At 44.3% G+C, this 25,553-nt stretch overlaps 1 protein-coding gene across 1 annotated transcript; it reads left to right on the top strand.

Moving 5' to 3' along the window:
* The first annotated feature begins 10,521 nt into the window (after positions 1–10,521).
* Positions 10,522–14,748, top strand: LOC123395089 (PI-PLC X domain-containing protein At5g67130). The gene is made up of 8 exons (XM_045090021.1): positions 10,522–10,704; positions 10,962–11,084; positions 11,214–11,351; positions 11,495–11,593; positions 11,961–12,264; positions 13,648–13,871; positions 13,970–14,056; positions 14,343–14,748. Exons 1-8 carry the CDS (start codon positions 10,618–10,620, stop codon positions 14,526–14,528), a joined length of 1,248 nt encoding a protein of 415 aa, XP_044945956.1. The 5' UTR covers positions 10,522–10,617; the 3' UTR covers positions 14,529–14,748.
* The last annotated feature ends 10,805 nt before the right edge of the window (positions 14,749–25,553 follow it).

Raw genomic sequence — 25,553 nt, 5'->3', positions numbered from 1 at the left:
ATCAAAGAGTTCATCAACTCTCAAAAGATTTTCAATGCATCCATAGAGGAAAAGCTACTCAAAATTGACGATTTGGCTAAGAGCGTTGATAGAATGACTAGTGATGTTGATGCTTTGAAAGTTAGATGTGCTCCTCCCAAAATCAACATGGATGAAACTTTGAAAGCTATGTGTGTTTCCATGATTGAGAGCCAAGAAAGAACCGCCCAAATTCGTGCTAGACATGAATGGCTTAAAAAGGCGTGTCCTCGTGATGAGAATCACGAAGATCTTAAAGTGCTTGGTGTGACTCCCATTGAATCTTTGTTTTCTTGTGTCAAACCTAATGATTATGGGACTGGATATGAATCCACTTTGGTTGAAAAGTGCCCCAATGATTCGGAGTCCATCTATCTTGATGCTAAAAGCATTGAAAGTGGAGTAGAAGATGTTAAAACTTTGAGTAGTAATGAAATTACTACCGTGGATTTCAAGGAATTCAATTATGATAGTTGCTCCTTGATTGAATGCATTTCTTTGATGCAATCTATGTTAAACTCTCCACACGCTTATAGCCAAAACAAGGCCTTTACCGATCATATCGTCGAAGCTATGATAAAATCTCTTGAAGAGAAACTTGACTTGGAAGTATCTATCCCTAGAAAGCTTCATGATGAGTGGGAACCTACCATCAAAATAAAAATCAAAAACTATGAGTGCAACGCTTTGTGTGATTTGGGTGCTAGTGTTTCTGCGATTCCAAAGTCTTTATGTGATGTTCTGTGTTTTAATGAGATTGAAGAGTGTTCTCTTAATTTGCATCTTGCTGATTCTACTGTCAAGAAACCCATGGGAAGGATCAATGATGTTCTTATTATTGCAAATAGGAACTATGTACCCGTGGATTTCATTGTGCTTGACATTGATTGCAATCCTACATGTCCTATTATTCTTGGTAGACATTTCCTAAGGACTATCGGTGCTATCATTGATATGAAGAAAGGGAATATTAGATTTCAATTTCCTTTAAGGAAGGGCATGGAACACTTTCCTAGAAATAAAATAAGATTGCCTTATGAATCCATGATGAGGGCCACTTACGGGTTGAGCACCAAAGATGACGATACGTGATTCTATCGCTTTTATGCCTAGCTAAGGGCGTTAAACAATAGCGCTTGTTGGGAGGAAACACAATGAATTTATCTTTTTCTTTCTGTTTTGTTGCCTCTACACCATCACAATTCTGTTGTGATTGTGTTTTTTGTGTTTCTTTTTGTGTTTGAGCCAAGCAAAACCTTTATGACTAGTCTTGGTAATGGTTGTTTGATCCTGCTGGAAAAAGACAGAAACTTTTCGCTCACAAGATGATTTTTAATTTTTATTCAGAAAGAGCTTTTGAGTTGATTCTTTTTTCTTCTGGTTTATATGCCTTTTTCCCAGGCCGTCGTAATTTTTCAGATTTTTCGAGGTACCAGAAGTATACGAAGTATACAAATTGCTACAGACTGGTCTGTTTTTGACAGATTCTGTTTTTTGTTGAGTTGGTTGCTTGTTTTGATGAAACTATGGTTAGTATCGGGGGGTACTAGCCATGGAAAAGTGAGAATACAGTAGCCCAACACCAATATAGATAGAATTCAAGGTTGCTACAGTACCAAAAGAAGTGGTAGTTTGTTTTCTTGTGCTAATGTTATCACGAGTTTCTGTTTAAGTTTTCTGTTGTGAAGTTTTGAAGTTTTGGGTGATGTTTTCATGGACAAAGAGATAAGGAGTGGAAAGAGCTCAAGATTGGGGATGCCCAAGGCATCCCAAGCCAAATTCAAGGACACCAAAAAGCCTAAGCTTGGGGATGCCCCGGGAAGGCATCGCCTCTTTCGTCTTCAATCCATCGATAACATTACTTGGAGCTATATTTTTATTCACCACATGATATGTGTTTTGCTTGGAGCGTCTTGTATCTTAGGAGTATTTTCTTTGTTTTGTGTCACAATCATCCTTGATGCACACCTTTTTGAGAGAGAGAGACATGCACTCATCGTGATTTTTCTAGAATGCTCATAGTGCTTCACTTATATCTTTTGAGCTAGATACTTTTGCTCATAGTGCTTCACTTATATCTTTTGAGCTAGATACTTTTGCTCTTTGTGCTTCACTTATATCTTTTAGAGCACGGCGGTGCGTGATTTGGTAGTTGGCTTATGCTATGAAAGTAGTCGCAAATGTGATAGGTACCCAAAGAGGATGCAAAAACCTCCATCTTCATGTGCATTGAGTAGAAAGAGAAGTTTTGATTCCTCTCAATTAGTTTTGAGACGTGGATTTGGTAATATTAAGAGCTATGTTAGTAGGGTGTTGTGAATCTAGAAATACTTGTGTTGAAGTTAGTGATTCCCGTAGCATGCACGTATGGTGAACCGCTATGTTAGGAAGTCGGAGCATAATTGATCTATTGATTGTCATCCTTTGTGTTGAGGTCGGGATCGCGCGATGGTTAACACCTACCAACCCTTCCCCTAGGAGTATGCGTTTAGCACATTGTTTCGATTACTAATAAAAACTTTCGCAATAAGTATGTGAGTTCTTCATGACTAATGTGAGTCCATGGTATAGATGCACTTTCACCTTCCACCATTGCTAGCCTCTCCAGTGTCGCGCAATTCTCGCCGGTGCACAAACCCACCATATGCATTCCTCAAAACAGCCACCATACCTACCTACTATGGCATTTTCATAGCCATTCTGAGATATATTGCCATGCAACTCCCATCGTTCCGTCTCATGACTTGTTTCGTCACTCTCATATTTCCATTGCATGATCGTAAGATAGCTAGCGAGATGTTTCAACGTCATACGCCATGCTAGATCGTTACACATCCCGGTACACTCCTGGAGGCATTTCCTATAGAGTCATTTCTAAGCTTTGAGCTGTGAGTAAATAAAAGTGTGATGATCATCATTATTACAGCATTGTCCCATGTGAGGAAATAAATAAATAAAGGCCAAAGAGCCAAAAAAAGAGAAAAGAGAGAAAAAAGAGAAAAAAAGAGGCCTAAGAGCCCAAATAAAAAGAGAGAAAGAGAGAAGGGACAATGCTACTATCTTTTTCTACACTTGTGCTTCATAATAGCACCATGTTCTTCATGATTGAGAGCTTCTTGCTTTGTCACTACCATATGCTAGTGGGAATCTTCATTATACAACTTGGCTTGTATATTCCAATGATGGGCTTCCTCAAAATTGCCCTAGGTCTTCGTGAGCAAGCAAGTTGGATGCACACCCACTAGTTTTCCTTTTGAGCTTTCACATACTTATAGCTCTAGTGCATCTCTTGTATGACAATCCCTACTCATTCACATTGATATCTATTAATGGGCATCTCCATAGCCTTTTGATACGCCGAGTCAATGTGACCATCTCCTCCTTTTTGTCTCACAACCACCACCGCACTCTATTCCACTTATAGTGCTATATCCATGGCTCACGCTCATGTATTGCGTGATAGTTATAAAAAGTTTGAGAAAGTAAGAGTGCGAAAACAATTACTTGTCCAATACCGGGGTTGTGCATGATTTACATTAGTTGTGTGAGGATGATGGAGCATAGCCAGACTATATGATTTTGTGGGGATAACTTTCTTTGGCCTTGTCATTTTGGAAGTTCATGATTACCTTGCTAGTTTGCTTGAAGTATTATTGTTTTCATGTCAATAGCAAACTATTGTTTTGAATCTTACGGATTTGAACATTCATGTCATTTGAAAGAAGTTGCAAAGGAAAACTATGCTAGGTAGCATTCCACATCAAAAATTCATTCTTTATCACTTCCCTACTTGAGGACAAGCAGGAGTTAAGCTTGGGGATGATTGATACGTCTCCAACGTATCTATAATTTTCGATGGTTTCATGCTATTATCTTGTCAGACTTTGGATGTTTTGCATGCCTTATATATATTTTTGGGACTAACTTATTAACTCAGTGCCAAGTGTCAGTTCCTGTTTTTTCCATGTTTTTGACCCCTTTCAGAGGAGACTTTGAAACGGAGTCCAAACGGAATAAAATCCCCGAAAAGAATTTTTCCGTAACGGAAGAAGATCAGGAGACTTGAGAGCCAAGGCAGGGGAGCCCCAGGGACCCCACAAGCCCTCACCCCGCGGCCAGGGGGAGGCCGCGGGCCACAGGCTTGTGGCCCCCCTGGACGCCCTTTGCCCTAGGGGTTGCGCCTATATATTCCCTAAAAATCCCAAAAAAATCAGGAGATCATCGAAAGTACTTTTCCGCCGCCGCAAGCTTCTGTCTCCGCAAGATCCCATCTGGGGCACGTTCTGGTGCCCTGTCGGAGGGGGGATTCGGACACGGAGAGCTTCTTCATCAACACGATGACCTCTCCGATGATGCGTGAGTAGTTCACCATAGACCTACGGGTCCATAGCTAGTAACTAGATGGCTTCTTCTCTCTCTTGGATCTTCAATACAAAGTTCTCCATGATCTTCACGGTTGAAACCGGGGAGAAAAACTGCTAAACCTAGCCCCCCATGGTTATAAATAGCCCCCATGCCATTTTAGACGGTCACTCTCTCCCTTGCCTCAAAATCCGTGCCCCCATCAAACCCTAGCCGTCTTTTCTCTCTCTCCTCCGATCCAGGCCCGCTGAGCCCAGACCGGGCCCGACCGAGCCCATCTGGCCGCCGGCAGCCTGCTGCTTCCCCGAGCGCCCGAGGGGAGGAGCCCTCGAGCAACTCCCTCCTCTTCCTCTCGCGGCTCTTTGCCCGCGCCGGCCTCGAGCAGCCAGTCGCCGGAGCGCCCAACGCCGTTGACCGCAACTCATCGCGCGACCTAGCCCTCGCCGGATCTGGCCAGCGCCGGCCCTGCCGCCGGCCACGTCCCGGGCAACTCCAGCGCCGCCTCTTGTGCCCCTCGCCGCCGGGAATGGGTCCCCCCGACCCGGGCCCACCGGGATCCGGTCAGCCCTCGCCGGAGCCCTCAACCGTCGCCCGGATCCGTGCTAGAGTCTTTAGCCGCTGCTGTCGTACGTTCCAGCCGAGAGGAGGATGACGCGCGCCCCAGGCCAACGTCCCGTCGCCAGGTCGGCCTCCTCCAGGCCAGCCTGAGCCGGCCCAGCTCCCGTCGGCCGAGGCCAACCGCCCCCCATCCTGCTTCCTCCTCTGCCGCATGGGCCAGGCCTGCTAAGGTGAGCCCCTAGGCCTCCTATGTGCGCCCCGAGCGGGATATAATATATTGCGCGTGCTTGTTAAGCCCATTAGTAGTCAGATTCGGCCCGTGGGCAATTTTCTATTAACCAGAGATTTAATTCTATTTCAGAAAAAAATATATTAAAAAGCCCGTAGATTAATATTTTGCAACTTGCATGCATGTTTGAAATAGTTTGAACCGCCAAATGCCTAGTTTTGCGTGTTGTCCCAATAGGGAGTTGTTCCGTATTTATTTTTCGCACGTGTCCGGTTTCCTCAAACCCCGTAGATAAAATGTTCATGTTGTTAGCGACCTCTTGCCATGTATTTTAGAGTAGTTGTTTGTATTTTTGCTTGTAGGATTCGATCGCTAGTTTGCTATATCGTGTTTAGGACGTTATCTCACATATACGTGTGGCGATATTTTTGTGTTGCAACCCCACATGTTATATATGTTTTTGGGTAGAAAAATCCATAGAATTTAACTCTGCATTTAGTTTTAGCTTTCGAGCAAGTTTGTTCGCGTGATATTTTGTCATGTTGCCCTTTTGTTTATTTTGTGGGATTTATTCCGTGCATGATATGAAGGAGTTGTCAACTAGAGATATGCCCTTGGATGTGTAGACTAGCCCCTGGTAATTTTGGTTGCAATAGAAATCTATGTTTAGGCGTGGTTTGCTTGCTCTCAACATGCTAGAAAATAGTGCTGACTTGGAGATGCTGAAATATTTCTAAGTCTGGAATCTGTTATGTTTTGTTGCTGTCTTGCCTTGAGTTTATCTGGTGATCTATAGCTCTTTTGAGGTTGATGCAATGGAGTTAGTTGTAGACTTTAGGAGTCTCTAGCATGATGTCAATTTTCATGCCATTTGAAGTCCTGTAGCTTATGGTTTTGCTTCTGTCAATATGCCTTCAGATCGAAAACTGTACTGTCAAAACTGATATTTTCTCTAAGTTTGAAACTGTGTGTGGGATGCCATTTTGTGACTTCTTTTCCTAGTGATCCATTCTTCCATGCTAGATGTTATTAGTTGTATGTTGTAGTGCATCTTGACCTCTACCGCCTCATGCCTTGGTTGAGCATATTGGTTTTTTGTAGCTTGTAGTTGCGGGGTGTAGAAAATGTTATGTGGCTGATTTTGACAGATTGTAGTGATTTCTTGTTTAGCTCGTAGTTGTTGAACCGTTGCTCCATTTTGATTGTGTCCTATATGAAACTTTCTTAGAATCTCGTGTAGTTTCATATTATGTTGCTGGTTGTGTGTTTTGGAATGCTTGTGACTGCCGTTGCACACATATTGCATTCATGCCATCATATCTTGTGGTGCTTGTATCTTTTGATCCGTAGCTCCGTTGGAGATGTTCTTTATGTGTAAATTGCTTGAAATGATGTGTAGAATCACGTGAACCTATTTATTTTGCTGTTTAACAAACCTTTAAAAGTGTTAGTTCAGATCTGGACAGAATTGTAAATTAACATGTGAGGTCGTTTCAGAGATGCTATATGGCATTTCCGACCTCGTTTAAAATGCCTAGATAGGTAGTTTAATTGCGCTTCACCTCTTGCCATGTTTAACCACATTTAATACTGTCGTGTACCTAATCGGGATAGAACTAAATAATTCGTAAGTGGAGTTTCGTCAATACGCAACTCGTTGCATATTGAACTTCACTTAATGTGTAGTGTTTGATTGTTGTGAGTTGTCGTGTCATGTCTTGCATATTTTAAACCGTTCATGCATCATATGTGTTGTGCATCGTGTGGTGAATATCGTGTGTTGATTCTTGTTTCCGGTTTGCGTCGTCTCGATAGAGTTTCGCAAGCGTGTCGGAATGTGAGGACATGTTCGACTACATCGGTTTGTCTGCTTCACGGAGTCATTCTTCTTCGCAGCGGATCTCAGGCAAGATGACCATTTCCCCAGATACCATTACTATCATTTCCATGCTAGTTTTATCGTTTCCGTCGCTATGTTTCGTTGCCTACCACCTGTTAAATATCAGTCTCTCAACAATGCCATGAAAACCTTCAACATGTTCACAACCTAGCAAACCACTGTTGGCTATGTTACCGCTTGCTTAACCATGTGTTAGCGTTGCTAGTTGCAGGTGCAGTTGCTTCCATGTGATAACATGGGTTCCTTGTTATATCACCCTATTAAATGCTATTTAATTTAATGCACCTATATACTTGGTAAAAGGTGGAAGGCTCGGCCTTTCTAGCCTAGTGTTTTCTTCCACCTTTGCCCCCTTTAGTTTCGGCTACCGGTGTTATGTTCCATAATTGAGCGCTCCTCATGAGTGTTGGTCCCACCTGAGCGATGTCCGGCGCCCCCTGGTCACCCAGGGTTTAGCGATCCCGGCGTCTAGCTCATCCGTCGTGTCCTGAGAACGAGATACGCGGCTTCTATCGGGATCATCGACACGTCGGGCGGCCTTGCTCGATTAGTTTTACCTTTGTCGAGATATCTTGTGCACCGGGATTCCGGTGATGCTTTGGGTAATCTCAGAGTTGAGGTTTTCCACTAAGGAGTCCGACGAGATCGCGAGTGTCATGATCGAGGATTTCTATGCAGCTTGTGGTAATTTGTGATGGACTAGTTGGAGCACCCCTGCAGGGTTAAATCTTTCGGAAAGCCATGCCCCCAGTTATGTGGCAACGTGGAAACTTTGTTTAACACTAGTTCTAGATAACTTGAAGTTAACTTAATTAAAACTTACCAACTATGTGCGTAACCGTGACTGTCTCTTTCATGAGTTCCTTCTTCGATCGAGGACACGGTGGGGTTATGTTTGACGTAAGTAGGTGTTCGGGATCATTCATTTGATCATCAGTTGTTCACGTTCGCTATGCGTAGATCATCCCCCTCTTTATTCTTGGACTCGTAAGTTAGCCACCAAATAAATGCTTAGCCGCTTGCTGCAACCTCACCACTTAACCATACCTCACCCATTAAGCTTTGCTAGTCTTGATACCTTTGGAAATGAGATTGCTGAGTCCCCTGTGGCTCACAGATTACTACCGCACCAGTTGCGGGTACATGTAAAGGTTACTTGACGCGAGCGCGTTGATTGTTCATTTGGAGTCGCTTCTTCTTCTTCTTCTTCATCGATCTAGGATGGGTTCCAGGCCGGCAGCCTGGGATAGCAAGGATTCACGTCGTTTTCTTTTCTCGTTTGTTTTCGTCCGTAGTCGGACCCTGCTCTTCTTCATGATGTTTATGTATTGTACTGATACGACTCTGATGTAGCTTGTGGTGACTGTAAGCCAATTCCATATACTCTTCTCTTCAGTACATGTATTGTAACGATATCCATTCTTGCGAAACGACGTGATGCGCTTCTATCCCTATCGAGGCCCTCGTGCCAAAATAAGGATATGATCGCATATTAGGCGTTACATCATTTGAGCTCGGTGAACAGTAAAATCGGAAAAAATGAAAAAACTTTTAAGAAAATCGAATTTCTTTTGAGATCAACATAGGCAAAAGTTTCAACTGTGTACAAAAATTTGGTATGAAATAACATTCCTACAAGCCGTGGTAAAAAACAAAATCGATACTCAAATGCGCTTTTCAGAGCATCGATTTTAATTTTTTTGCCAAACCTTGAAGGAATGTTATTTCATGCCAAAAATTTTCATGCACTTAAAACTTTTGTCGATGTTGGTCTAAAAAAATTCGGATTTTTGATCTTTTTACGAATTTGTTTCGATTTTACTGTTCACCAAGCTCAAATGAGCTCGGGAGCAGAAACTGTGCGTCGTATTTTGAGACTCTATTTTACTTGTGTGTATGTGTGGAGGGGGGAGTGTGCTAGTACTCTTTATATCCCTATTTATTTATTGATCTATCTATTTCAAAAGTAGGTTAAAATTGTAACTTGTTTCCATAAATGATATAATTAGATTACAAGAAACCTATTGAAATAATGCCACAATATATTCATTAAAGGCCTCTTTGATTCAAAGAATTTGTAAAGGAATTTTGAAGGATTGTGATCCTTAGATATTTTTCTTCTTCTCTATGTGCTATTTGGTCCCCAGGAATGCATTTTTTTCTTTTCTTCTTATGTTCCATGTGTACTACAGTTCATAGGTTTATTGTTTTCATCCACTCCAAACTCATGTGAAGATTCTCGTTTTTTTTTTCTCAAATCATGCAAATTATTATAACTACCATTGCTTGTTGCTATCGTTTGTTTTCTAGGAAAATACCATCATGGCTAGATTTATTAAAGTCAAGCCACACTTACAACATTTGTTAAGAATTTAGCGATAAAACTTGAAGGTGAATCAAACCAATCTGAAGGTTGGTTCTTTCGTCCCCATCCAGCTAACACATGTGTTATTACTCTTTTCGTTCCTAAACATAAGTCATTTTAGATCATTTTAGAGGATGTGTATAAACATATTTTAAATTATATTTATTTTGCTTCGTATGCAGTCCTCTGACGAAATCTCTAAACAGATTTATATTGGAAAACAAAGGAAGTACGTTAAATTTACTATAACAAAATGGGAATCGTTTCTGGCCGGCGCCGGCCAAACCGTTCGGCCGGCCGCACGCGACCTCGCGCGCCCGCTGACAGGGCATGCAACATTTTTTTCGTTTAAATTGTTGCAACCAGCGTCATATTTGTTGCAAGCGTTATTTTTTCCCTATATTTGTCCAGTAAAAAAGCTGCACATACGTTTGGTTGCAACTCCGGTTCTTCGAATTTTTCGTTACAATCGATGTTTTTTTACTTTTGCTACAACCGTGTTAATTTTTGCTACAACCGGCATCATTTTTTGCTGCAACCGTTCACTAAAAAAGTTGCATACACGTCACGTAAATATTTGTTACAACCGGCGTTTCATTTTTGCTACCACATACCATTAACTTTATTTTTTTGCTACGATGACGTAGATATTTTTGTTGTTATAAATTTTGTTTTTTGTTGCAACTGTTGAAAAAATTGATGCATCGCATCAAAATTTTGCTGCATCGGGAAAATGTTGCATGAAGATCCAACAGTACGGACGCGCGGGGTTGATGGATCATGCGACGAGCGCACGGCCGGCCCAAAGTTTCGACCGCCCCGCCGGCGCATATCACTCCTGTAACAAAATTCGGTACAAGTCTTCCCCAAACTTACCAACTCACTACGACACGGAGATAAAATCGGTGCTGCCATCGTTGAGCAGCCCTCGTCTTCCTTGAAAGCTTGTTGCTGTCGGTTGATTCTGAAAAGAAAAGGACCAGGGGATCCTACCAAGAAAACAAAGGGAAAGCGTGTTGACGATTTGACCCCTCCGGCGCCCGTCGCTCGAAAATAAAAGAAATAAAGAAAGAAAGCGAAAAAAGGGCAAGCATGTACTCCTACTAGTGTTTCCCCTCCTTTCCCTTGTCGCAGCAGCAGATCACTAGCTCACTCCATGGTGGAGAGAGTGGTTGGTGGCCACTAATGGCGCGCCTCTCCCGTCGCCGCTTCCTCCTCTCGCTCCACGTCGCGCTGCTGCTGCTGCTGCTGCTAGTCCCCTGCTCCTGCCAGGTACCCGATTCGCTACTCCGATGATCCTCTCCACGGTTCCGATTCTTGCGTGTTACCTCAGTGCCTGCTGTAGCTCCCATCAAGTTCTTGTCCAATTCGATCTGACCCTTCTTGATGGCATGCGCCTTTTTCGCGAGAATGATACATGAACTTAATTTGTATCTCAGTGCCTGTCTCTTCCTAAAAGTTGGGCGATCTTTGAGGGAGGTGTCTGCTTATCACAGGAGCCTGAATTTGCTGGTGGGTCTTGTTTGCAGGTCGGGGATTCGTGCTTGGCGGCCCGCGACTGCGGGGTGGGCCTCTACTGCGGCGATTGCGCCGCCGCCGGCAGGACGCGGCCGTCCTGCATCAGGGACCTGGCCATCCAACCCACCTCCATCGTAAGCGTTTGCATTCCCTTCACCGCTTGCTTGTATATTAATTACTCTGTCTGTAGCTTCTTGTGTTGGGCAATTTATCATCTCTCTTGCTCTTCAACCATTGGATGGGGCATGCTTGTGTTTGTCCAGGTGAAGGGGCTGCCCTTTAACAGGTACTCATGGCTGGTGACCCACAATTCATTCTCCATCGTCGGCGAACCGTCACGCACCGGGGTTGAGAGGGTTACATTCTACAACCAGGAAGACACTGTCACCAACCAATTGAGGGTAACTACTAACTACACTGAATATATGAGCCAATTGAAGGGTTTTATGTTCGCGATCTTATTGGATGGGTGTTTTGCTTCTTTTTTTTTTCTTCCATATAATGGTATTTGCCTTTTCTAAAAAAAATATAATGGTATTTGCAGAATGGAGTGAGGGGGTTGATGCTGGATATGTATGACTTCAGCGGTGATGTCTGGCTCTGCCACTCCTTGCAAGGGCAATGCTACAACTTCACCGCTTTTGTAAGTTCTCTTCTTTGCAAATACAAAGCTATTTGACATTTCATTGTTAGCTAAGCCACATCAAAATGTAATGAAGCTCGGTTACAATACTCTGTCAGCTCGTATGTTAAATACATGTACATGAATACTTGTGTTGTTATGTCGCTCTTACGATTCTGTTGTGGATAATATTGTTTTTTTAGAAAAGGAGGCTGAGCCCCGGCCTCTGTATTGTGGATAATATTGTTACGGTGCAGTAATCAATTTGAATAAAAGAATGTGGGGAATGGAAGTTAATAGATTCCTTTCTGAATTCATCGCTAACCTTGCAAGATGTATAGCTGTTAAGGCTCCCAGACTCTAATGTTCAAATGCAATATGATTCCAGGAACCAGCAATTGACACGTTGAAAGAGGTGGAAGCATTTCTATCTGAGAATCCCACAGAGATTGTTACAATATTCATTGAGGATTACGTACATGCCCCGATGAGATTGAGCAAACTGTTTACTGCTGCTGACTTGATGAAGTATTGGTACCCTATCTCAGAAATGCCAACTAGCGGCCAGGACTGGCCCACTGTCACAGATATGGTTGCAAAGAACCACAGGTTGCTTGTGTTTACTTCCGATGCTTCAAAGGAGTCTAGCGAAGGAATAGCTTACCAGTGGCGTTATTTGCTGGAAAATGAGTGTAAGTATGGCTTTCTAGGCTTCAGCGAAAAAACAGAGGTTCTATAGATTCTAGGTAGTGAACTAGTGATAGCTATACCACAATTTGCAAATCTGAAACTCAAAATACAAATTTCTTCTTGGCTTCTATGTCCCAAGGACCTTGTTTAACATGCATTTCGCCTTTCAACATCCAATATATTGGACCATGAGATTCTTGTGCGACTAATTTACTTCAAAGATGACTATGAGCTGAACATATTCCGCTTTAGAACTAAATTTAGTTAAGTGCTAATCGTGTAGTTTTTTTTTTCATTTCCCTGTTTTTTAATAATCTCATCAACCACTCCTTTTAATGTTTTTTCATCTGTCATATCATGAGATTATATTATGGCTTCACACAATTTGTGTATGCTCTAGATTCTCGAGTCATTTCGAGCTACTTAGATTTATTCTCGATCCTAATACATAGTCAATGTTGTCATCAGTACCTAATTACCTTAAAGAATGCATAGTCAACCACTTGAACACAAAAGTTTATATTATGGTGTGAGAATAACTATTCTACATAAAGGAACTATGTAAATGCATCTGAAGCAAGCACGGGGCTATATTTGTTGGTCGGATTATTTAAATTTTGTTGCTTCTTCACTAATAGTGAAGTAAAGTATGGGCTGTGTGGTAACTGCAGCATTATAGAAGGAAAAATGCTCTGCATAACATAACATTGTATGTTACATATAAATATAATTATGAAGCATGCAAAACTGAAGTACCAGAGCATTTTGTTTAGTTTAAGAGCTGATAAACATAGTGTTGGCTGCTTTGACTGGTTATGGCCAGGCTATGGACTAGTTTTCAATCCATGGAGAGTTAATCCATTATATATGTATTATGAAACTCATGTGTTAGTTGCCCTTTCTCAGATATTTGATACGTATTTTTTTACTCATGTGCTAGTTACGCAACAAGAGAAGGGGTCAGCCCTCCCTTCAGTCGATCCACATGATCCTAGCATACCATTAGATGCTTGATGAATTAAGAACTACCTCGATTATTTTCCAAAAAAATCCATCCTGATTTGGTGCTTGAACCAATAAAAAAGATTGCATCACAATTGAATGGTTTATATCCTAGCGTATCAGAATATACGTTGTGTACTTAGTATTTGTTTTTCAAAACATTGACCTGGAGTTATTTTGCATGCAAGATTTGCGTTCTCCTACAAATTTGCTCCCATAGGAGTTTTATACTGGTAGTCCTGTGGTATATTACTAAACTTGTACTTAACTCTTATTGATTTATCTTGAGTACTTCACTAATTTTCTCTGAGCACAGATATAGTGGCTCTTATATTTATTTCGTGCTCTTCGTGTTTACATTTTATTTCCCGTGATCATGACAGCTGGAGATCCGGGTATTGACCCTAGCTCTTGTCCAAACAGAAGGGAATCACAGCCACTAAACTCAAGATCTGTGTCTCTATTTATGCAAAATTACTTCCCCACAATTCCTGTTGAGAGTGAAGCATGCAAAGAGAATTCTGTTGGACTACCGCAGATGGTCCAAACATGCTATGCTGCAGCTGGAAATAGAATCCCGAACTACATAGCTGTTAATTTTTACATGGTAATATAATACTTTATGCCCAGTTCAGACAAATACAAACGAGATATATCTGGTATCTAATGTAAGTATGGAATTGCTCTTGAATGTGACATGCGCAGCGAAGCGATGGTGGTGGTGTTTTTGATGTTCAAGACAGAATCAACGGCCTTACGCTATGTGGTTGCAACTCCATTGCTGCTTGCCAGGTAATTGTGAAGACATAAATTGTCTGCCGACAAAAAATTGTAGTCCAGAATTTGGTGTAAATTCACATTAGCATCTGAACATGTTTTCCAACCAGGCTTCTATATATAACTAAATAGTACTAAAAATGGAATATCTTATGCACGATCAGGCTTATCAGCATGACTCCGCTCCATATATTTAAGTGGACACCATTCCTATTCTGGGAATACATTTTTTCCCCCATCATTTACACTTCTAATGTCATAATATTGTTGTTATGGAAGTTTCATCAAGAAATGTTTTCAGGCTGGGGCACCCACGGGCGCATGCAAGAACACTGGCGCACCTAACCGAACCACCTCTTCCGTAAATGGGAACGTCTATTCAGGAACCATAGAATTCACGACTTCTGCTTCAAGGGCCAGCAGTACTTCCATCTGGAGCAACTTGGTTCTTTCGCTGAGTCTTGTGTTGATTCTGAAGCCATTCTGAACCTTCGAGCTTTGATTTACATGTCTTTGTGGGTTTGTGAACTGTCCTTTTCTTCTTCTTCCATACCGGCATAGTAATGTTGTCATGTTGCTTCCGTGATGGGATGATGGTCAGCAGCTTGCTAGCTTTCTAGGCTATATTCAGAGAAATAGATAATGAGTCTGGGCTCAGTGTGGATAGAACAAATAGTGTGCAATGCTAGCACTCTTACATTTTTTTATTTGAACCCCCTCGCAAAGTAGTGCAAAGAAAATGGGAGGGGAACTTTTAGACCGTGGGTGTATATACACCCTATATGCAAAAGAAATTTAACAGTTCAAAAAAAAGTCCAAAAATTCTGAAAATATTTTTAAAATAAACTTGACCTTTCATTATACTTGTAAGAAAAAATTCACAAAAAGAAAATTACACTTTGACTTCTTTTCAAAAAAGACAAATTTTCGGTCAAAATGGTGTGAATAGTGACCTATAATAACAAATAAATTTTGTCTTTTTGTCCAGAAGTCAATGTTGACTTTTTTCTTGAAAATTTATATACTAGTGCAAAACAAAGTCAAGTTTAATCTAAAAGTACTTCAAAACTATTTTGACTTTTTAATTAATTATTTAAAAATATTCCTCGTATCGGTTACATATACAATTAGGAACCAAAGTGTATTTTCCAAAGAAAATGAGTGAATTATTCTCGCATGGGTAAATTATCAAAACAAAGTTGTGTGGTGTCGAGTCCTACAAAGTACCATTAAGCAAAATCAGTGAAACGGAAGTAGTTTTCAGGTTACATGGCTTGGTTGAAACCATAATAGATTATAATAATCTAGATTATGAAGATAGATTATATAATCTGGTTTATAAAAATAATTCAGGTGGACATGTTTGGAGATCAGATTATATAAACTGTAATTCAGTTTTTACATTGTACAATGACATATCTGCCCTGTTTATAAAAATAAGACGGTGGTGGTGGCAGTAGGTAATTATCTCCAAGTTTACAAGGGTAATAGGTCATTACTAATCCATAATCTAATTTTAGATGGGGTAGAGTAGATTATGAGTTTTTAATAATCTGGTAATCTAGTTTTTAAAATTTACAATATAAACTGTCCTGTTTGAAAATATAATAGATTAAAAAAACCAAATTATATAATATGGGTGGTTTCAAACAAGGCGTTATAAAAAACAAAGGCTTGGAGCTTTCCTTTGGTGGTTCCAGACCCGTACAAGTTGTGCAGGAATTGTTGAGGGAAATTTCATGAACACTATTCCAAATAGTGATGTTTCCACAAATAACACTTGTTAGATTGTATTTCCGGGGGTGGGGGTGGGTGGGGGGGGGATAGGACTTCTCCCCGTTGGCGTTCCCACGGACGGCAGGGGAGAAAACCTTAGTCGTCGCCGGACCGGGACCCTCCTTCCCCTTTCGTCCTGTCGTTGCCGCCAGGGCGTGCTGATCGTGGGGCGGTCTACATTGGCTGGAACCCGGCGTTGTGTGGGGCGCGACGACGCTGGGCTGCCACGTTGGTGGGCATGGAGGGCTGCACGAGGAGGGTTGCGTGCTGGTGATGGCTGTTGTAGCCGGCGGTCGACCTGTCGGATCTGGACGGCACGGGGGGCAGTGGCACCTGGGGCAGTCGGGCGGGATCCCCTTGGGACTGCTCGCTGGCTTGGTCCTCTCGCCCGTGATCGGCCTTGGATCGGCGCCGAGGCAGGTCGGGAAGCATCCTCGGGTGCTCGTGATGTGCCTATGGTGGCTGTGCATGGCCTCACGTCGGGCACGACTACTCACGGTGCTGGAGTCTGATGCCCTTCTCGGCATGGAGGCGGACCTTGGCGGTGGTCGGTCTGAGGCTGGGTGGTCGGATCTCCAGATCTATCATGCAGTCCCGGCTACGAGTGTGGGAGACATAGTTGCCGGTGAAAACCAAGTCGACGACGGGCGATGGTGGCGTTCTGCGTCGTTACCTTCATGAAGACATCGTCGAGTAACTACCGTCGATCCACTCGTGGTGCTCTGGGGGAAACCGTAGGATTTGATCTTCCAGATCAGACGATGGCAGCATTGTGATGTCATTTCTCTCTTGAGAGCATCGTTTGTGGAACACTGCTGGAAGACAAAGGCAAGAGGTGGAGCATCTTCGTCTTGCGCGGAGCTTCGGTAGAAATGTCAAGTCATGCCTAGCCGACAGGTGCTACGCTGTGTCATGCATGTTCGGCAGGTGCTATGCATGACAAATCTTCCAAAGGCTTCAAGCTGTGTCCGCTGGCGGTACTCAACGACATGGTGTTTCGGTGTATTGCGGATGACCGCGACGTGCTCGGTAGTTTGGAGGTGGTGTCGTTGGGTGTCATGGCGGCGTCGACGGATGGCCGGACTGGCAAGGAGGATGCGTATCTCTTTCCTGAAGGTGGGTTAACAGTTCGATGATGATGATGACGACTTCTAAAACGTGTGCATGTGATATACACTTTTGGTTTGCTGCACCGGCTGTAGATTCCGATATGTTATGTGGATGGATCGGCAACGACACCGTTTTAGATATGGAGAGTGAGAGCACTCCATGTTATCCAGTTTTGTAGGTGCGAATGATGGTTTTGGATGGCTTGATGTTTGTTCTTGTCAGATCTTTGTTGAATAATTAATAAATATGGTCGTATGCATTGATTGATGTAGAGGCCGGGTCTTAACCTTCTTTAAAAAATGTATTTCGAAGCGTTTAGTGTTTGCAAGTACTTGTCATTTCTCCTACTTGGTGTCCGTTAAAACCTTGTTATTTGCTTGCCTACTTGATGTTTAGTGTCCGTTAAAACCTGTGCACTACTTTAGGCTATATGAAACTGCATAAATGATTTAGTGTTTAACAGATATAGCTCTATGAACTTTTTGCAGGTTATCTTTAAGGCTACTGCCTTGATCCGCACGTGGTCCTTACTCACTTCTGCGAAAGCGAGGGAGCCTTTGGTTACTGGGTGTGCCCGCTGGAAGATGGTAGCTCAGGATATCTTTAACCAGTTTGGATGACGACACAATAATAGGATAGGTGGCTAGACATTTAGGCCTATTATCATAGCCGGTTGTGGCGCGAATGACGCCTTGTATTTTTTGTTTCTTTTTGAAAACTTGATGTACTTTGTTCAGATTGGTTTCACTTTGATTAAATAAAAGGCTGCATGCATCGCTCGATGTAGAGGCCGGGGTGACACCTCCTTTTCTAAAAAAAACTTGATGTTTAGGTGGTTCGAATTCTAAATATGTGATGTGGTGCTCTTGCTATCTTTTAGCATGTCGTATGTGCATTGGTATAAGGTTAAAGTTCTACATATCTCTGTCGTGAGCAGCCAAGCAATAAAGTGCACGAGGGAACTTTGTAAGAGCATCTTTAGCAGATTTCGTATAATGCCCTGTCTCGTAAAATAACCGTTGAAATATGGGTCGGGGCTGAAAATGCTGTCAGACCAGACCTGCAAACCCGTCCGACCCGTATAATTTTTTGCGGGGCGCGGCAAAATGCCCAACCCGACGCGCGAAAACGCAGGTCCGCTCGGCCCCGTCGGCGTCCTGTATATATCTAGAGCGGTTGGTTGATGGCACATTTCAGCCCGCGCTTTTCCCGCACCCACCGCCGTTGGGTGCCGCCTTAGATTCCAACCATACCAACCGTCGGGATCACGCCGGCAGGCCGCTGCACGCCCTAGATCGACCTCCCCCCACGCCCTCGTGTCTCGGCTGGCCGGAAAGCTGCAGATCGGCGGCTGTTTTGTCGCGGCCACCGGATTTGGCTTTTCCGACCGCCGGTGGTTGCGCCCTAGCCATGGATTGGTTGGGAAGCACCCCTCACAGCCCCAGCAAAGCGCCAGCACCGCATGCAGGTACCGGTTCATCCTCTAGTCGCCGGCGTCGGTTTGCCGGCAAGGACTCTTCCGGCCATCGCCCGGGCTCGATGTGGCGCAGCGGCTCGCCGGCTTGCCGATGCCGCTAGAGGAGATTCAGATCTACATACCCTTGTAGATCGCACAGCGGTAAGCGTTAAGAAACGCGGACGATGTAGTGGAACAGCTTGCGTGATTCAAATCACCGTAGTCATACACTCCATCCCACGATCTCATCACGATCCGTCCCGCGAACTTCATCGCGATCCGTCCCGCGATCTCATCATGATCCTTCCCGATTGTTGGAGCATATATTGAGCATATATCTCCATATGTGGTTTTGGTACTTGATGACAATTCCTATGGACTAATGGTTGCCTTAAGTTACATTTATAGGATTTGTCCATAGGCACTTCTTGAAGTCCATCTGTTGGGTTCAAGGAGTTTATATGATGACCAAGATGGTATTCAAGGTATTATCCAAAAAATGGTCATAGAGACGCATGGTTGATCAAGATCTCAGACAAAGAGTAAATCAAGATGATCAACACACAAAGCCTACAAGATGTACCGAGAGGGATCAAGTGATCCCATGGTATGGATTTGTCCATAGGCACTTCTTGAAGTCCATCTGTTGGGTTCAAGGAGTTTATATGATGACCAAGATGGTATCCAAGGTATTATCCAAAGAATGGTCATAGAGAGACATGGTTGATCAAGATCTTAGACAAAGAGTAAATCAAGATGATCAACACACAAAGCGTACAAGATGTACCGAGAGGGATCAAGTGATCCCATGGTATGGTAAGCATTGTCCATTACGTGTTTGTGTACTAACCCATGATCTTCGTGAGAGTTCTATGTGGGGGTTAGGTGTGTTTACATGGGCTTGCGTCAAAAGGAAGATCTCATACAACCCATGGAGTATGACGTCAAGTTGTGATCATCATCAATGGTTGATCAAGATCTCAGACAAAGAGTAAACCAAGATGATCAACACACAAAGCGTACAAGATGTACCGAGAGGGATCAAGTGATCCCATGGTATGGTAAGCATTGTCCATTACGTGTTTGTGTACTAACCCATGGTCTTTGTGAGAGTTCTATGTGGGGGTTAGGTGTGTTTCCATGAGCTTGCATCAAAGGGAAGATCTCATACAACCCATGGAGTATGACGTCAAGTTGTGATCGTCATCAAGATTGCGACGTGCAAGTTCAAGTGGATCAGCACGAAGATAGCATGCTTGAAGCTTGCCGTCCATTATGGTGGCAATGGACTTGTGAAGATATGCTGAAGAGTGGCTCACCCATAGTGAGTATGGGGGAGCAATCAACTAGTATTCATCAAGCCAACACAATCAAGAAAGGTGGTCCATCTTGAGGAAGCCAAGATCATCATCATCTAGCTCAAGAGGATGAGGTGCAAGGTATAGGTTTGCCCTTGATAGGTTTTCTGGTTAGGATAGATTGTTGTTCTATCAAGGGGGGCTCTCAAGTGAGTAGCTTGATCGTATCGTTCGTTGAGAGCTCAAACCATTTGCATCCTTGCATCATACTTCTTGGTTCTTAGTTGGTGTTTCTCTTTGTGAGTTTTAGAGCTTATGGTCATCTTCATGACAAGCTCGAGTTCATCGAAAACGGAGTCCATATGCATCTACTATGATGTTTTCGATGTTGGAGTTTTTGCCGGTTCTTCATTCATAGAGATCTCACATCTCTATATCTTTGGCATATTCATAACCGCATGGTCTTAAGATTTCCAGTCGCTGTTTGGATAGCCCTTGTCGTCCTGAATCCAACAAGCTTGGGTTTGCTCGATTCGGAGCTCGTATGCGAAAGTTATGGCTGTTTCAGTGGCGAGCGGTAGTACCGCTGGACCTAGCGGTAGTACTGCTCGAGTTGGCGGTAGTACCGCTAGAGTTGGCGGTAGTACCGCTGGCCCTAGCGGTAGTACCGCTGGCTCGCGGTAGTACCGCCCCTGGTCAGCGGTAGTACCGCCCCAGGAGCTTAGTACCGCCTGCCTAGCGGTTGTTCGTGGACGGACCTTTTTGCGAAGACTTTCTTGGCGGTGGTAGTGCCTTTGCACTACCAGGGGCCCAGCGGTAGTACCGCTGGGGCCAGCGGTAGTACCGCTGGAGTGCCAGCGGTAGTACCGCTGCAGCTAGCGGTAGTACCGCTAGCTGGCGGTAGTACCGCTGGAGTGACAGCGGTAGTACCGCTGGGGTGCCAGCGGTAGTACCGCTGCAGCCAGCGGTAGTACCGCTGGAGCTCGGGCAGAGAGTGGGGGTAACGGTCTGATTCTTCCCCCCACTATATAAAGGGGGTCTTCTTCCCCCTTGCCTTATCCATCTGTTGAGCTCTTGTTCTACCTCCATTGTTGACATTCTTAGAGCTTGATTACTCTCAATCCCTCCAATGATTCTTGCTTGCTCTTGAGGGAAAAGAGAGAGGAGATCTAGATCCACATCTCCACCAATCACTTTCTCCTCTATGTGAGGGGAACCCCTTGGATCTTGATCTTGGAGTTCTTTGTGAGCTCATTGTTCTTCCTCTCATATTTCTCCATAGCTTTTGTTGTTGTGGAGGGATTTGAGTGTGAGGGACTTGACCACTTCGTGTGTTCTTGCCATTGCATTAGTTGCATCGGTTTGAGTTCTCCACGGTGATACGTGGAAGTGAGAAGTTGAGAAGCTTACTACCTTCGGTACTTAGTACCCTTGATATTGTTCTTCGTGGATGCTTTGGCGTCCTAGAAGCTTGGTGGTGTCTCGGAGCTCAATCATTGTGGTGTGAAGCTCCGGGAAGCGTCGGGGTCTCCAATAAGGTTGTGGAGATTGCCCCGAGCAATTTGTACGGGTACCGGTAACCGCCCCCAAGGGTTGCCACGTGTACGGGTTCGGTGACCGCCCCCAAGGGTTGCCACGTGTACGGGTTCGGTGACCGCCCCCAAGGGTTGCCACGTGTACGGGTTCGGTGACCGCCCCCAAGGGTTGCCATTTGTACGGGTTCGGTGACCGCCCCCAAGGGTTGCCATTTGTACGGGTTCGGTGACCGCCCTCAAGGGTCCCTTAGTGGAATCACGGCATCTTGCATTGTGCGAGGGCGTGAGGAGATTACGGTGGCCTTAGTGGCATCTTGGGGAGCATTGTGCCTCCACACCGCTCTAACGGAGATTAGCATCCGTAGGGGTGTGAACTTCGGGATACATCATCGTCTCCCCGTGCCTCGGTTATCTCTTACCCGAACCCTTTACTTATGCACTTTACTTTGTGATAGACATATTGTTTATTGTAATATATCTTGCTATCACTTAGTTGTTTATCTTGCTTAGCATAAGTTGTTGGTGCACATAGGTGAGCCTAGTTGTTTGTAGGTTTTGTGCTTGACATATTAAACGTTAGTTTTATTCCGCATTTGTTCAAGCCTAAACCTTAACTATTTTAAAGCGCCTATTCACCCCCCCTCTAGGCGACATCCACGTCCTTTTCACCGATCTAGTGCCGAACGGACGGCACCTCCGCGTTCAGCACACGTACAGCGCGACGATGATCTCGGCCTTCTTGATACAGCAAGAGAGACAGAGAGGTAGATGAGTTCTCCGGCAGCGTGACGGTGCTCCGGAGGTTGGTGGTGATCTATCCCAGCAGGGCTCCGCCCGAGCTCCGCAGAAATACGATCTAGAGGAAAAACCGTGGAGGTATGTGGTCGGGCTGCTGTGGCAAAGTTGTCTCAAATCAGCCCTAATACCTCAGTATATATAGGAGGGAGGGGGAGGGCCTTGCCTTGAGGCTCAAGGGAGCCCCAAGGGGTCGGATGAATCAAGGTGGAGGAGTCCACCTCCAATCCTAGTCCAACTAGGATTGGAAGGTGGAGTCCTTCCCTTCCTTCCCACCTCCTTTTTTTTCCTTTTCTTTTGATTTCCTTATCTCCTGCGCAACGGCCCTCTTGGGCTTGCCCACCAGCCCACTAAGCGCTGGTGTGCCCCCACAAAGCCTTCGGGCTTCTTCCCGGGTGGGTGGGCCCCCTCCCGATAGAACTCTGGAACCCATTCGTCATTCCCAGTTAGATGCCGGTAATGCCCGAAAACCTTCCGGTAACCAAATGAGACAAACCTATATATCAATCTTCGTTTCCGGACCATTCCGGAAACCCTCCTGACATCCGTGATCCCATCCGGGACTCCGAACAACATTCGGTAACCAACCATATAACTCAAATACGCATAAAACATCGTCGAACCTTAAGTGTGCAAACCCTGCGGGTTCGAGAACTATGTAGACATGACCCGAGAGACTCCTCGGTCAATATCCAATAGCGGGACCTGGATGCCCATATTGGATCCTACATATTCTCCGAAGATCTTATCGGTTGAACCTCAGTGTCAAGGATTCATATAATACTGTATGTCATTCCCTTTGTCCTTCGGTATGTTACTTGCCCGAGATTTGATCGTCGGTATCCGCATACCTATTTCAATCTCATTTACTGGCAAGTATCTTTACTCGTTCCGTAATACAACATCTCGTGACATACACTAAGTCACATTGATTGCAAGGCTTGTGTGTGATGTTGTATTACCGAGTGGGCCCTGAGATACCTCTCCGTCACACGGAGTGACAAATCCCAGTCTCGATCCATACTAACTCAACGGACACCTTCGGAGATACCTGTAGAGCATCTTTATAGTCACCTAGTTACGTTGTGATGTTTGATACACACAAGGTATTCCTTCGGTGCCAGTGAGTTATATGATCTCATGGTCATAGGAATAAATACTTGACACGCAGAAAAACAGTAGCAACAAAATGACACGATCAACATGCTACGTTCGTTAGTTTGGGTCTAGTCCATCACATGATTCTCCTAATGATGTGATCCCATTATCAAGTAACAACACTTGCCTATGGTCAGAAAACCTTGACCATCTTTGATCAACGAGCTAGTCAACTAGAGGCTTACTAGGGACAGTGTTTTGTCTATGTATCCACACATGTATTGTGTTTCCAATCAATACAATTATAACATGGATAATAAACGATTATCATGAACAAAGAAATATAATAATAACTAATTTATTATTGCCTCTAGTGCATATTTCCAACAGTCTCCCACTTGCATTAGAGTCAATAATCTAGTCCACATCACTATGTGATTCTAAATAATCCAACACCCTTACAGTTCTGGGGTTTGATCACATCTTGCTTGTGAGAGAAGTTTTAGTCGACGGTTCTGAACCCTTTTGAAAGGATCGATATGGTTGACTAGAGGGGGGGGGGGGGTGAATAGGCAACGACCACTTTTTAATTAATCTTAGCAAGTTAGGGTAAGCAACATAAGGGTTCACTAAAATGACAACAAGGAGGAGAACCTATATGATGCTAACAACAAAGATAACTAAGACAAGTAAGAGATACACAACAACATAAGCATGCACGATGTAAAGGTTAGAGATAACCACAAGTGGAACCAATGAAGACGAGGATGTGTTACCGAAGTTCCTTCCCTTTGACATGAAGTACGTCTCCATTGGAGCGGTGTGGAGGCACAATGCTCCCCAATAAGCCACTAGGGCCACCGTATTCTCCTCACGCCCTCACACGATGCGAGGTACCATGATTCCACTATAGGTGCCGTTGAAGGCGGCAACCGAACCTTTACAAACAAGGTTGGGGCAAACTCCACACAAAGCTTGGAGGCTCCCAACAAGACCACGAAGCTTCACCACAATGGAATGTGGCTCTGAGGTGACCTCAACCGTCTAGGGTGCTCAAACACCCACGAGTAACAAGATCCGCAAGGGATTGGTTGGGGAATCAACCTTTTCTCTTGGTGGAAGTGTAGATCTAGGCCTTCTCAACCAATCCCTAAAGAATCAACAAGTTTGATTGGCTAGGGAGAGAGCTCGAGCACTTTTGAGCTTAGGGAGCAACAATGGAGCTTGGGAGAGTCAAAGGTAGGGTTCTAGAGCAAGAAGAACCCCTTATATAGTGGGGGGGGGGGGAATCAACCGTTTTCCCACTCACAGCCCGAGCCTAGCGGTAGTACCGCTGGCTGCAGCGGTACTACCGCTAGCACTCCAGCGGTACTACCGCCAGCTGCAGCGGTACTACCGTTGGCACTCCAACGGTACTACCGCTGGCTGCAGCGGTACTATCGCTGGGCCCATGGTAGTGCAGAAGCACTACCGGGCCAACAACCTCCAAGAAAGTCTTCGCAAAAAGTTCAACGAAGTACAACCGCTAGGAAGGCGGTACTAAGTCCCTGGAGCGGTACTACCGCTGACCAGGGGCGGTACTACCGCCAGCACTAGCGGTACTACCGCTAGGGCGAGCGGTACCACCGCCAGCTCCAACGGTACCACCGCTAGGCCCAGCGGTACCACCGCTAGGCACAGCGGTACTACCGCTGAGAGACCTTTTTGCTTAGAGGAGATAAACCAGAGGCGGGAGCCACTCCAAAGTTGCAGGGAAAGGGAAAGGAGATAAAGTGTGTGCGTGCAAAATTGATTCCACCCAAACCTTTCCACTACGGGTCCCCTCTTAATAGTACGGTGTTCCCATGACTCAAAGAAAGAGAATCGTAGAGTACACCGTGCTTCTGTTCCATGGAAGGGGGGAGAGTCGTCTTGTGCCGTTGACATGTGTTATCTGAAATCTTAACACACACGATTAGTCCTTTGCGGTACTGTCATCAATCACCAAAATTACTTAGGCATAAAATTTTCCCTAACAATCTCCCCCTTTTTGGTGGATTGATGACAATACCGGATTTGCACAGTGAATAGCATGTGAACATAAAGATAGTGGTAGAGAAAATTAAGGAGCAGATGACTCACAACATATGATAGAAATAAGTCTCACATCACACAAAGCAAAGATAGCAAATAAGAGCAAACCAAGATCAAAGCAAACACGATAAGATAAGCAAAGCTAAAGCAAAGCGCAAATACAACTCCTAGACTCTCTCCCCCTTTGGCACAAGACACCAAAAAGGGGCACACCTAATGACACATGTGGTCACTCCGCATCCTCATCAGCCCCAGACTCGTCCGTGGCATCCGGATCGTCCTGCTCCTCCTCATTGTCCTCCTCAGACGCCTCCTCCTCTGCATCAGACCACTGATAACCTTGAGCCCGCATCCAATCAGACTCTGGAGTG

This window comes from Hordeum vulgare, chromosome 5H (assembly GCF_904849725.1).
Source record: "Hordeum vulgare subsp. vulgare chromosome 5H, MorexV3_pseudomolecules_assembly, whole genome shotgun sequence".
Taxonomy (NCBI): Eukaryota; Viridiplantae; Streptophyta; class Magnoliopsida; order Poales; family Poaceae; genus Hordeum; species Hordeum vulgare.
This window is presented reverse-complemented; position numbering and strand designations above follow the sequence as displayed.